The sequence below is a fragment of the Capra hircus genome, chromosome 20, assembly GCF_001704415.2.
Source record: "Capra hircus breed San Clemente chromosome 20, ASM170441v1, whole genome shotgun sequence".
Classification (NCBI taxonomy): Eukaryota; Metazoa; Chordata; class Mammalia; order Artiodactyla; family Bovidae; genus Capra; species Capra hircus.
The window spans coordinates 63,935,330-63,948,928 of record NC_030827.1 but is presented as its reverse complement, the minus strand read 5'-3'; the positions used below and the strand labels follow the sequence as shown (position 1 = coordinate 63,948,928).

Below are 13,599 nucleotides of genomic sequence, written 5' to 3'. Positions count from 1 at the left end.
ACAAGCCACACAAAGGATCAGTCAGTTCAGTTCAGTCGCTCAGTCATGTCCGACTCTTTGCAACCCCATGGACTGCAGCACGCCAGGCCTCCCTGGCCATCACTAACTTCCAGAACTTGCTCAAACTTATGTCCATCTTGTCGGTGATGCCATCCAACCAACTCATCCTCTTGGGCCCCTTCTCCTCCGGCCTTTAATCTTTCCCAGCACAGGACCTTTTCCAATGAGTCAGTTCTTCACATTAGGTGGCCAAAGTTTTACAGTTTCAGCTTCAGCATCAGTCCTTCAAATGAATATTCAGGACTGATTTCCTAGGATAGACTGGTTGGATCTTCTTGCAGTCCAAGGGACTCTCAAGAGTCTTCTCCAACACCACAGTTCAAAAGCATCAATTCTTTGGCGCTCAGCTTTCCTTATAGTTGGTTCAGATTTAACCTGCGTTCTTTCTAAAGGACAGAACTACCTGGTTTTAGGGCTTCCCTGGTGGCTCAGATGGTAAAAAATCTGCCTGCAAAGCAGGAGACCAGGGTTTGATCCCTGGGTCGGGAAGATCCCCTGGAGAAGGAAATGGCAACTCACTACAGTATTCTTATCTGGAGAATCCCCATGGGCAGCGGAGCCTGGTGGGCTATAGTTCATGAGATCGCAAAGAGTCAGACATCACAGAGCAACTAACATCCACACACATACACCTGGTTTAAATGTGACTTTCAAATAAGTTCTTTGAGATCTAGATTTATAAGCCAAGTGTGTTTCTCAGAGCTAATTGGCTCCCTCAACCAATGGTAATGTTTATTACAAACAGAACCAAATCACACTTGGTGACCCAAATCAGGCTTTAGACCCAGTGCTCTAAAGAGAGTCTCTTTTCTCAAAGCATAGACAAATTATAGGCAGTAAATTCATAAGCCTCAGGAGTCTCAATTAAGTATACACTGGCATTATAATCTACCTTGAGAAGTTCTAACATTAACATCAGATAAAATTAAAATCATTTTAACCAAGCCCTTAGAACTTGTCACTATCACTGTGACAAGTGATAAAATCTCACCGACTAGTTTAAGTCAAAAGATTGGGCACATCAGTCTTCAAGGCCAACCTCTTCCGGTCTCCCTCTGCTCTACCTACATATGGATTTCTTCTCTGCAGGTGTGTGTCAAACATCCCTTCGCCTCACTCTTCAAAGGGCAGTTATGAATGCATTTAAGGCTTTGTTGCTGCTGTGGTTCAGTCACTAAATCATGTCTGACTCTGTGACCCTAAGGACTGCACCACACGAGGCTCCTCTGTCCTCCACTGTCTCCCGGAGTTTGCTCAAATTCATGTCCATTCATTCAGTGATGCTAGCTAAACATCTCATCCTCTGCTGCCCACTTCTCCTTTTGCCTCTAATCTTTCCCAGCATCAGGGTCTTTTCCAATGAGTCTGCTCTTCACATCATGTGTCCAAAGTATTGGAGCTTCAGCAACCATCCTTCCAATGAATATTCAGAATTGATTTATTATTTATGGCTTATCCATATAATTCAAGGTAACCTACTCATCTCAAGATTTCTAATTTTACTACATTTTTGTCACAATCAGTTAACATTCACAGGTTTCAAAGATTAGGTCATGGGGATCTTCTGAGGGGGCAGTTTTTCAACCTGCCACACCGTGTCACTGGCAACACTGTCAGAATCACAGAGAGTAGGTTCTGATAATCCCAGAAGAAAAATCAACAAGCAAGACAGTGACAGATGACCCATATGGGTGAAAATGTGAGCTCTTTAGTCAACCCTCCTGATGTTAATTCTCAAGATACTAGGAAGTCATTAGCGTGAACCCTTCAGCAATGTGAGGGGTGAAGCACAGACCCCTGTGTAGTCAAAGATTGTGAGATAACTTTACAGTTGACCCTCTGTATTCATGCTTTTGTATCCTCAGATTCAATCATGTAGTACTGCTGCACATATTTACTGAAGAAAAAAACCCAGACGTAAGTGAATCTGGACATTTCAAACCCATGTTGTTCCAGGGTCCTCTGCATGCATTTAAACCACCAAAGAAGTCAAATGGAATCCCAAACCTGGTGTTCGGTCAGACTAAGAAGCAGATAGTGGTAGAAACAGCATTTAATTTCACTCTCATTTTTATGTTCTGGGCTGTTTCTCAGAGCAGATTTGCAATGGTCATCAAGGCACCATCCTGGACCACAGATAGCCCAGCTGCTGTGACAGTGACATCAGTTGGCATCCAGACAAGGACAAAGCTTTAGAAGTGAGGCAGAAGCAGCTGGTGCCCAGGTGAGAAATCCGAAGTCGCGCGCCGGCCCTGGAGGGAAGCTCACTGAGGGTGGGAAAGCAGACACTTACCCATTCTCTCAGCATTTCTTCTCTGACTCTCCTACTAAGTTTATGCTGAGAGGAAGAGATGTGCTGCGTGCTGTCCGACTCTTTGTGACCCCATGGACTATAGCCCATGAGGCTCCTCTGTCCATGGGATTCTCCAGGTAAGAATACGGTCGCGGGTAGCCATGCCCTCCACCAAGAATCCTACTGGCTCAGTAGTGAAGAATCCACCTGCCAATGCAGGAGACACGGGTTCGATCCCTGGGTGGGGAAGATCCCCTGGAGAAGGAAATGGCAAAACCTCCTCCAGTTTTCTTGCCTGGGTAACCCCATGGAGAAAGGACCACGGTGGGCTACAGCCCACAGGGTCACAAAAGAGTCAGACACAACCTAGCAACTAAACAAAAACAACAGACAGCAGGAAACTATAATATGGCAAGAAGTGTTGAAATCAGATTTCTCTTCCTTCATGAGTCTGTTTAAAGTTATTAGCTTTTGATGATACCAGAAATAATGTGTGTATATATATATGCTGCTGCTGCTGCTGTTAAGTCGTTTCAGCCATGTCTGACTCTGTGTGACCCCACAGATGGCAGCCCACCAGGCTCCCCTGTCCTTGGGATTCTCCAGGCAAGAACACTGGAGTGGGTTGCCATTTCCTTCTCCAGTGCATGAAAGTGAAAAGTGAAAGTGAAGTTGCTCAGTCATGTCAGACTCTTATCGACTCCATGGACTGCACCCAACAGGCTCCTCCATCCATGGGATCTTCCAGGCAAGAGTACTGGAGTGAGCTGCCATTGTCTTCTCCATACATATATATATGGCATACAATTATGAAAATTACAGTAAAAAACAAAAAGGAGAATCCAAATTACCCACCACATACAGATGAGTACGTTAATTCATTTCAGATACAACATATAAATTAAAGAAGGAAAATAATTTGAAATCAAATTGAAGGAATGTTTAAATTTCATATTTCTTCACCATACATATAAACTGCTAAAATATTCCTAAAAGGAATATATTTTGAAAAAAATGTCGTAAACATGTTTATGATGAGGTCATCAAGGTTGCTATCTATTTTTTAACCACATAGTCCTTTAAAGAATATGTTTATTTTTCCAAGTAGTAAAACCTGGATCAGTTATTTAAGAATCAGAAGAAACAAGTTTTTAAAAAGTTGTTCTTGACAATTATAAATTTTAACAAATCCTATAAAAATATTTTGAAATGGATCCAACTTTAAAATGCAAGCTTGTTTTTAGCTTGATTCTCAAAGAAATACAGAAGACAGTTGATGAGAATTTATCAAGCAAAAATCCCATTCATAAAAGACAAATCACTTCTTGGGGAAAGATAAATATTGAAAATTGATCATGTCATTAATTAAAATAAACCCTAGAAATTACACACAAATAAAGACTGCAGTCTTATGTACGTTTATATTTGTTGCTTTCAGTTCTTCACACTGAAAATCATCTTATTTTATTTTATCTGGCATATATATATTCTTGTTTTTAGAAAAGTTTGTTTTATATTTTTAAATGTTTTATGTTTGTTTTACGTTTATATTTGTTATATGTTATATTCATTTTTAAATTTTGCTTATAGCCCACTTTCAAAAAGTTTGTTTGATATTTGGAGTACATTCTTGTATATTCATTATATATCTTTGTTTTCCTATCAAATTGTAAATAGCATTTCTGCTTTTCCTTTTGATAAAAACAATCATCATACAATTAACTACTTTCCAACTGTTATTAATCTTGTGACTTAGATAAAAATACCTACTTTCTTCTTAAAGGCATTTTTATGGAAATTTTTGTATATTTTTGATGAACTGTCTATATGAGACATTATATTTTTAATTCTATGAATTCTTTCTTGACAATGGTTTTCACTTTTCCATGGCAACCTTTTCATGCTTTATGGATAGAGTATCTTTCCTTATGTTATTTTTTTAAAACTAAAGTTGAACAAGTACTTAATTTATAAAGACATCCACAAGGCTTAGCACAGAATACTGAAGAAAGCCCTCTGTTTTGTGGTTGATAAACTATTTGTTCTACAGAAGAACTTCCAGCTGCTTCACTGGTCTATTTTGGCTTTTATCTCCAAATCTCAAAATAATATGGTTTCACTGCTGTTTTGATTACTTCAGCTAAAAATATCATTGAGTGCCTTTTTTTCTCAACTTATTCCTCTCCCCCATCTACACACACACATCCTTCCATCCCCACTTTCTCATTATGGATTTATTATAATTCTGCTTTGATACTCAGTGTTTACATATTCATGACTATGACAGTATCACAGATGTGTACTCACACACATTCACAGACGTGCCCTAGAATAAGAGATACTTCTCAAAACTATTATATTCTTCATGGAGGTAACAATGGTTACCTCTTTTCTTAGTTTGGACTAGTATAACAAAATACCAATGACTGGGTGCTTATAAAGGACGGAAATTTATTTCTCACAGTTCTACGAGCTGAGAAGTCCAAGATTAAGATGCTCGCAGATTAGGTGTTCAGTGAAGGCACGATTCCTGATTCATAGATGGCTTTGTAACCTCACATGATAGAACAGGAAAGGGATCTCTCTGGGGTCTCATTTATAAGGTGACTAATCCTATTCATGAGAGGTTTGATCTTATAACCTGTTCTTCAGTGACCCATTGCTTGTTAAGTAGCGTACTGTGTAGACTTCATATTTGTATTGTCTGCAGCTTTGTGTGTGCGCGTGTGTGTGCGTGTGTGTGTGTGTGTGTGTGTGTGTGTGTGTGTGTGTGTGTGTGTGGTTGATTTGTATCCTATAGCAATGTGGTCAAAAAAGAAGTTTGATGTGATTTCAATTTTCTTAAATTTACTGAGGCCCAGCATGTGATCCATCCTGGAGAATGTTCCATATGCACTTGAAAAGAATGAGTATTCTTCTGCTTTTAGATGGAACGCTCTATAAGTATCAATTAAGTCTATCTAGTCTAATGTGCTGGAGAAGGCAATGGCACCCCACTCCAGCACTCTTGCCTGGAAAATCCCATGGATGGAGGAGCCTGGTAGGCTGCAGTCCATGGGGTCGCTAACAGTCGGACACGACTGAGCGACTTCACTTTCACTTTTCACTTTCATGCATTGGAGAAGGAAATGGCAACCCACTCCAATATTCTTGCCTAGAGAATCCCAGGGATGGGGGAGCCCTGGTGGGCTGCCGTCTATGGGGTCGCACAGAGTCAGACACGACTGAAGTGACTTAGCAGCAGCAGTCTAATGTGCCATTTAAGGTCTATGCTTTCTATTGATCTTCTGTCTAAATGATCTGTCCACTGATGTAAGTGGGATGTTAAAGTCCCCCACTATTATTGTGTTAATTGTGTTAACTGTCGACTTCTCCTTTCACGTTCGCTAACATGTGCCTTGTATATCATGGTGCTCCTATACTGGGTACATATATATTTGCATTTGTTATACCTTTTTCTTGGATTGACCCCTTGATCATAATGTAGTGTCCTTCTTTGTCTTTTGTAATAGTCTTTATTTTAAAGTCCATTTGGTCTGTTAGGTCTTTCATTTGTGACTATACTTCTCTTTGCTAAAATATCTGTTGGCTTGTCTTTCCAAGCAGTAGTCATCTACCAGAGGCTCTCATTTTCTAGTTCTTGTGGGCTTGTAACATTAAAAATATACATCTTACATTCTCAAAGTCATATGTCAGAAAAGGCCTGAAATGATCCTGAGTGTTCAGTCTTATTTCTCACTGAATAGCTACAATATTTTCTTGATTCTCACTCTTTATAATATTTGCAATTTCTTTAATATCTTATATACCTTGGACTATTACCAATTCATCTGAAGTAATTAGTTTTTATCATGTTTTATACTGCAGTTTTCTCTGTTCTTATATTTTTTCAAATTTCTAAAATTTTGTTTCTCAAAAAAAGCTTGTATTTCTAGAATTCTTTGAATTTACGAATTTATGTACTTTTAATTTCATTTAAATGCTATGTTTTGAAGGATGGAAGATCACTACATGGGTTCTCTCTACCTTCTTAAACCAGAAATGGGTGGCTATACTTTGAGACTACTCTTGAGTTCAATATTCCTTTATTAAAATGATAATTAAGATTTTTCAGCAAAAAACTTTACAAGATCTTTGCCCTGTGAGTATTAACATATTCCATACATAGTTATACTCATTTTCTCATTAAATAGACTGCTTCTAATAGGAATTATAATAGGGCAACTTGCCTCTCTCCCTTCTGGAAAACATGTAATCAATGAGTGATTGCTCCCAAAACATGAATAGGGTTCAATAGGGTTGAACCTCAAGCATTAAACTGTACAATCAGCCCACATAAAATCTTAACGGATGTCATATTCTGTACTTTGAAAGAGAATGAGTAGCCTCCAGGTTAGTAAGAAATGCTGCAAATAGATTAGATATTGTAACCTAATGAAGAAGTATTATATAGACTCTAAAATGTTACCTCTGTGAGGGCAGCAGAAGCAGAGTTTGATGGGCATCTATTAAATCAAGGTAGAGCCCATTACAGCTCAGGCCACAGCTACTTTCTCAACTTCAGCCCAGTTACTGAACAAATTCAGGATGACAGATAGCTCACATGTGAAAGAATCACCAAGAATTTGAGTCCATTCAATCCAGAAAATGGTAGGCCAAAGTGACACATTTTTTCATCTATCATTCTCCCTTGCTATTTTTTTTTTTTTGGCTCCTAGGAAACTAAGAGACGTCAGCTTCCAGAATGCATAATCTCTCACCTAAATAAAAACTCATTACTTAAATTTGAAACAAAGGCTTGTCCTGGTACATTAGTTTATCTGTTTGGGTCAGCTTTTTGGGAGAGACACTCAAAATAAGGAAAAAGAAAGCAGATCAGAGAAGTCTGAACATGCTCCTCATTCAATAGCCATGTCAGGTACTGGGGCCACTTCTGAAACAGAAATAGAAATGCATTTTAGATGAACGAAATGGGCCCATCCATTTGTCTGCAGCCTGTGATCGTCAGACAGTGTTTGCTATTGACTTACATAAACTTCCTGACCTCCTTTCATGAAACTAAATAACCCACATGACTAAGAAAAATATTCAAGCATCTTCAATTTAGTTTTTGAGGCTGCAAGTGAAACATAAATTTGGAAGTGGATATGGGAATTATTAAAAATCACGGCCTGTACAACACAACAGAATGCATTCAGTAATCAAGTATGTACTACATTGTTTCCAGGGATATAAAAAAATTTTGCTTCCTTGGTGATGGAGACCAGTGTCGGTATAGTCAGGATCTAGAACATCAGAAGCTGAAGTGAGACACATAAAATACCGAGTGATGCATTCTACACTGAGTGCTCTGGCACCCCATCCAGCTCTCCTCACAGGCCAGAGAACCTTCCTCCGGCTGCTGGCAGTGTTGACAGCTTCAGACTCAGGCTGCCCCCATCTCTGGAGAACTGCTTTTGGCTGATGAGAGCCACTCTGCCAGGAGAGTCACAACCACCCCCAGCCCCCCACCCAACTCAAAAACCTGTTGCTAAAGACTGAAGGACAAGGTGGCAGTTGCATAAATCATCAAACCCTTGCTTCAAAGGGGACCTACTGAGATTCCATCCATACTTTGGAATTCCCCTGGAATCAGGCTGATGCTGGACCCCAGCTGAGAGCAAAGGCTGGTCTTGTCTCTTTATCTGCCATATACCTCATCCCTCCACGTACTGAGAACATAACCTCAGTAAAGCACAGGCACATGGATCCTTGTGTCAGACTTTCAGGGAACTCTGCTTAAATCCACGAAAAATTATAACTATAAATGAACAGTTATGTCTACTGTAGGCCAGCGGTCAACCACAGGTGGTGCAACGTTACTCACATTGTAATGAGTACAATAGTGTTTTAGTGATTAAGAGACTGTCATCTGGGACCCAATGCGCAGGCATGCATGCTCAGTCACTTCACTTGTGTCCAACTCTGGGACCCCATGGACTGTAGCCCACCAGGCTCCTCTGTCCATGGAATTCTCCAGGCAAAAATACTGGAGTGGGTTGCCATGCCCTCCTCCAGAGGATCTTCCTGACCCAGGGATTGAACCCACGTTCCCTACAACTCTTGAACTGCTGACGGGTTCTTTATCTACTGAGCTACCTCGGAAGCCTGGAACCTAATGTACCCAGATCCAAACGATAGTTCTGGTATATACCAGCTGGGTCATCCTAGCTAAATCACATAAACTCGCCAAGATTCAACTCCCCCTCTGCAAAATACTGAAAATAATAGCTACTACTCCTTAGTGCTACTGGGAAAACAAAACTGAGCTGATGATGCATGTGAACAGCAGAGTACGGAGGAAGGGCACAGAAAACATGGTCTGCTATTCCTGCTGCTGTGGTTATCCTCATTAACTCATGACATTAAGTCATTAAAGTTACATCGAATAAGAACAGTGCCAGGTTTCCCATTACAGGGCAAGTTTTCCTTAAAGAAGGAGGAATCCAGGACTCATTTAAGCAGTGACAGAAGGAAGAGTCAGCACCAGGATGGCACACGTTAAGATTTTAATGCTGAAAGGGCTGCAGGGACGATCCAGCCTGCTCTTCTCCCCAGCTCTCCTCTCCAAATGCACCGTCAAGAAAATTGAGGTCTGAATAGGTTAAGTGGTTGGTTCAACATATCCCTGCTTTGTTACTTACAGAAATGTTGGCGGCGTGGATAAATCTGTGTGTACAGTAGAAAATCAGAATGGCTGGAATGGTCGGGGGCAGGGGCAGACAGCAGTCTGTGAAGCACCGCCCTAGGTGCTAATCTTGTTTTCCTAGCACCTTCTGAGAGAAAATGCTAATGCCTGGCGATGTGTGAAGGTCGCAGTTTTTGGCTTCTTTCTGGGTACAAGGACAAATTATAATCCTAGCCTGTTTTCAGTTGGTTGAGGCTGTGTGACCTAGTGGCCACTGGGCAGAAGGGGGCATGCCACTTCCTGGCATGGCCCATGCAGATCTTCTCTGCCCCATCCTCCACCCTTTCTTCCATGCTGCCCTGGAGGCACCCCAAGCAGAACCCCCTGGGCTCCTGGATGGCAGCAGAGAACAGAGTCCCCACAGCTGCTGCCCTGGACAGTCATCATGTGAGTAAGAAACTTCTGATATGTGCTTATACACTAGGAATGAAGGGCTGTTTATTAATAGCATGAACTCAATGCGACTCTTTTCTGTGAAACTAGTGAAATCTTAGTCCTCATCGACTGGTAGAGAATCTGCCTGCAATGCGAAAGACCTCGGTTTGATCCCTGGGTTGGGAAGATTCCTGGAGAAGGTAAAGGCTACCCACTCCAGTATTCTAGAGAATTCCATGGGGTCACAGACAGTCAGACACAACTCAGGGACTTTCATTTCACTTTATACAAAATATACACCAGAAACTTTAAATCCTCCAGGAACTTATGAGAAAAGGAGAGTAAAGTGTTTGGACAAATGGGCGGATGAAACAGCTCTAGATGCGAAACATTTACCAACAGAGTGGAAGGAAAGGACAAGAGTCTGGGGCCAAACGGAGACACTGTAGGTTGCCAACCTATGGGTCACAGCCTAGGGAGGACCGTGAAAATGACTGGCCAAGGAGTCGAAATAAACACATCAACTACACAATGTCCGGGGGGAAAAAAAAAAAGGCAGAAACAAAAAACTACAGCACATCATACTGTGTTCACTCACCCATTCAGGAAGCATTTAACGGAGCTCTTCATCTGTACCACCTGTTAGGTACCGTAACAGGTGACAAACCTCTTCAATGGGTCAGACAATGAATACTTTAACTTTGTAGCCTAGACGGTACCTGATACAACTGGTCAACCTGCTTGATCTAGCGGACATAGAAAACATCCAAAGGAGTGGGTGTGTTTGCGCGTCAATAAGATTTATTAAGGATAATCATGAGCCGGAAAATGCAAATAAATGGGCATGGCCATGTTCCCATAAAACCCTAACCACTCTCGGCAAGCCTTCATTTTCAGAGCCCTCAAAATTTATCCTAAAGATCTCTAAGCTCTTTAATCTCTAAAATCCCAGTCACTTCTACAACAGTATGATTTCAAGGACATATTTTACAAAGAAAGGCAGAAAAGAAAGAAAATTTAGAATCACGATTTTTAAGGACCACACGGGAGACCAGTCTTCCCTTATACAATACAAATATAAGACAAGACTGAAAACATTAATCAATGTGAATCTCTTACTTGAATAGTTATTCTAAATTATTAATTAAAACATCATTCTTTAAATCATACAGAGGAATTCCAACAGAGGGAAGTTGTATCAAATTGTTATGACCCATCAGAGAGGGTTTGGATATTATAAATGGACTCAATTTGTTTTTAAAGTTAATTTCATTATTAATAAAAGGAAGCAATTTAAACTCAAGAATCCCAGCAGCTTCTTTAGAAATGCCACTAAGGGCTCATGCATGTGTTTGGTTAAATATATGAAAGACTCTAAAGAGGAACATTCCCAAGCATTGATCTTCTAGATTTAATCCAATAATGTTGACACTGCAGACTTGAAAAGCGGCTTCCTCAAAACACACAGAAGCCAAGGCAGTGATCACTTAACCTAGGGTTTCTCAACCTTGGTGCTATTGGCAGTTAGAGCCAGAGAATCATTGGCTGAGCAGCGACGGGCTGTCCTGGGCACTGCAGAAAGCCTAACAGCATCTCTGGTCTTAACCCACTAGATGCCACTGTCACTTTCCCCTCCAGTGGTGACAACCTGATGTTCCCAGCAGGTAAAACTGCCCCTAATGGAGAAATACTGGCTTAGAAATTGACTAGACTTGAAATGCAATTCCCCAAACCTAAATATACAAGAAACAAAGTTAACATTTACCTTAACTTTGGAGCGAATTCTCTACCAATATTGACCAGGTCGTCAGAAACTTAACAGTTTTCAATTTAGAAACCAGAGCGAGGCAGGTGGCAAATTGGAGCACAGATTTCAATTTTTTCTGCTTATTCCAGCAGTTGTGAGTGAGAAACAGGCTGTGAATTCCTTTCCCTCGGTAACAAAGCAATACAAAAATGGATTTTGAGCTATTTCCCCAAAGTACGTTAAGAAGATATCGAGGTTAAACGAGCTGCGGTCTCTCAGTGTTCGTAGGAGGTTGCTCAACGCACGTCTACCTCGGGCCATCCCAGGCACAACCCCAGATGGGCAAACGCTGTCAATTCCTCTTGAGGCCAGCTGTGTTTTTACATTTTCCAGAAAGCTTTGTTCTTAGAAAATAACTGCTGTGATCAAGGCAAGAAATAAAAACTGATGCTGAAGAGTTGGATCTGTTATTATGACAAGAAGTAGGAGAGACGCCTGATGCGAAATTCCATGCCCTCTATCCCTGTGCCTGAAAATGACTGGTTTCCAAGATGTGAAGGCTACATTTTAGCACACGGTGAGCTGCAAGGAGATTTATCACAGGCTGCTGGCAGAAAGATGCCTTATAAATGATGTCACATGAATATCTGATTCTCCGGTCATTGATGAAAAACAGGTTTTGTTTCCTCTGGGTCTTTCACTTTGATACTTTAAGGTATGCATATTTGAAAATCACAACAAATATTCCAGATAGAGCCATTCTAGCTCATGGCATATTTATAGGTGAATATTTTTGCAGTGATGCTAAGAGATTTACCTCAGACAGATTATGTTCACTGGGAGTAATAGTAATCGAGTCCCAACCCAATCCTTGCTCAAATTTTGGCTGCTTTAGAAACTCCACTAGTGCTGTCCTGACTTTGTTTGGGAGAAAAGGGGGAAAAGAACTCTGATTCAGGGTTCTGCTGGTGCCGGTTCCAGACTGCGGTCAGGATCAGGCTTATTAGGCAGCCTAACCTCACAGTTCATTCTCTCATCCTAAAGCCACTTCACAAAAGTCCATTTTTCTCACTTGTGGATTTCCACGCATTTCCACAAGCTGAACCATGAAGCCCAACCATGATGGTTGGATAGCAGGCTCTGACTTCTGTGAATGTACCAGCACTGCATCTTCAACCCATCCCTCACCCCTTGGGCAGGAACAAGAGCTGGAGCCCTCATTAAACAATGGAAGTTGGGACCGTCACGTCACTGTACTGGGACCAGCAAGTCACTGTGTGTGGACCGCCTTGATGTGGGGAAGGGGAGATTGGGAGATGCACTAGGGTGTTCACAGTGCTCCTGTGGTGGTGGTGGGGGGGGGCGGGGTGGGGCTGGAAACTGCTGGCTGCAGAACACTCATGAGAGCATTGAATTCAGGGATCAGGAATTCAGGGGGAGGCTCTGGAACTCTGTGAAAATCACAAGATAGAAATTCAAGAAAGGAACCTTGTTCAATGTCTGTTTTCTCATTACTGATCCGAAAACAGCGTTTAAGCAGAAGAATCTGGGGAAGAAGAAGAGTGCAGAGTAAGATGGAGCAGCCAGGTGGCTGGCACGTAAAATGAAAGGAATGGGTCAGAGTCAGGAATTAATTATACTGTCCTAGAATTTTCCTGTAGGGTGGGAGCGTGCACACGTGCATTTCAGCATGACTTTCAGCAGGCATTCTTCACTTCTCTAGTCCCTGGATGTCATTACTTTCCTTCTCTTGAATTTAAGGACAAAAATATGAAGTTCACCCATGCCCCGCTAATGATAAGGTCTTAACAAGCTGCAGAGTGAATGTATTATTAAGTATCAAGGGATGCAGACTTTCACAGACGTTTGTCTCCAGTCTATCACCTGCCAGATGACTACATACAATGATCGATTTTCATAGAATCCTGAAGACACAAAGAAATCAAACACTCCACAGAACACAGAGATAATTTCAATCTGAGACAAGAGGAAATCATCAAGAATAAAAGCTGAGGTTATGAAACACATTCCAGGAGCATCAGCCCAAATAGACTCAAGGTGGGTTACAAAGAGGTGACAATTAAAGTGAGACCCAAGAGTTGGCATCTTCTAGATCGAGAAGAGAATGGGATTAAAATTGTTCGTGAGAAAGAGGACCTGAGTAGATGCTGAGAGTTGGGGAGTGGCCCCCGGTCTGGGAAGTTTTGAGCAACTTGTCATTCCAAAACCCAAGGAAGTATCCCAAGACATCTGCCAACTGGAAGTGGACCCTCCTGTCAGGCAGGGAGGGGCCAGATCAAATGAAGCTTTGTCTAGTGTTAAATAATGAATGTCACTGATTCTTAGCCCTGATTCTCTCCACTGTTTTTGCTAATTGCTTTTCCTTTCTGGGCTCTG

General features: G+C 41.3%; 1 protein-coding gene across 3 annotated transcripts in view; it reads right to left on the bottom strand.

The window, feature by feature from the left end:
• The window catches only part of SEMA5A (semaphorin 5A), a 555,951-nt gene that overhangs the window by 270,098 nt on the left and 272,254 nt on the right, over positions 1–13,599 (bottom strand). The window contains exon 1 of one of the 3 annotated variants that reach the window (XM_018065614.1): positions 2,354–2,456. The exons of the other annotated variants lie outside the window; for them this stretch is intronic. Coding sequence (XP_017921103.1) covers positions 2,354–2,368 — 15 coding nt within the window. The 5' untranslated portion in view covers positions 2,369–2,456. Of the gene's footprint in view, positions 1–2,353; positions 2,457–13,599 lie in introns of those variants that run through there. 3 annotated transcript variants of the gene reach the window in all.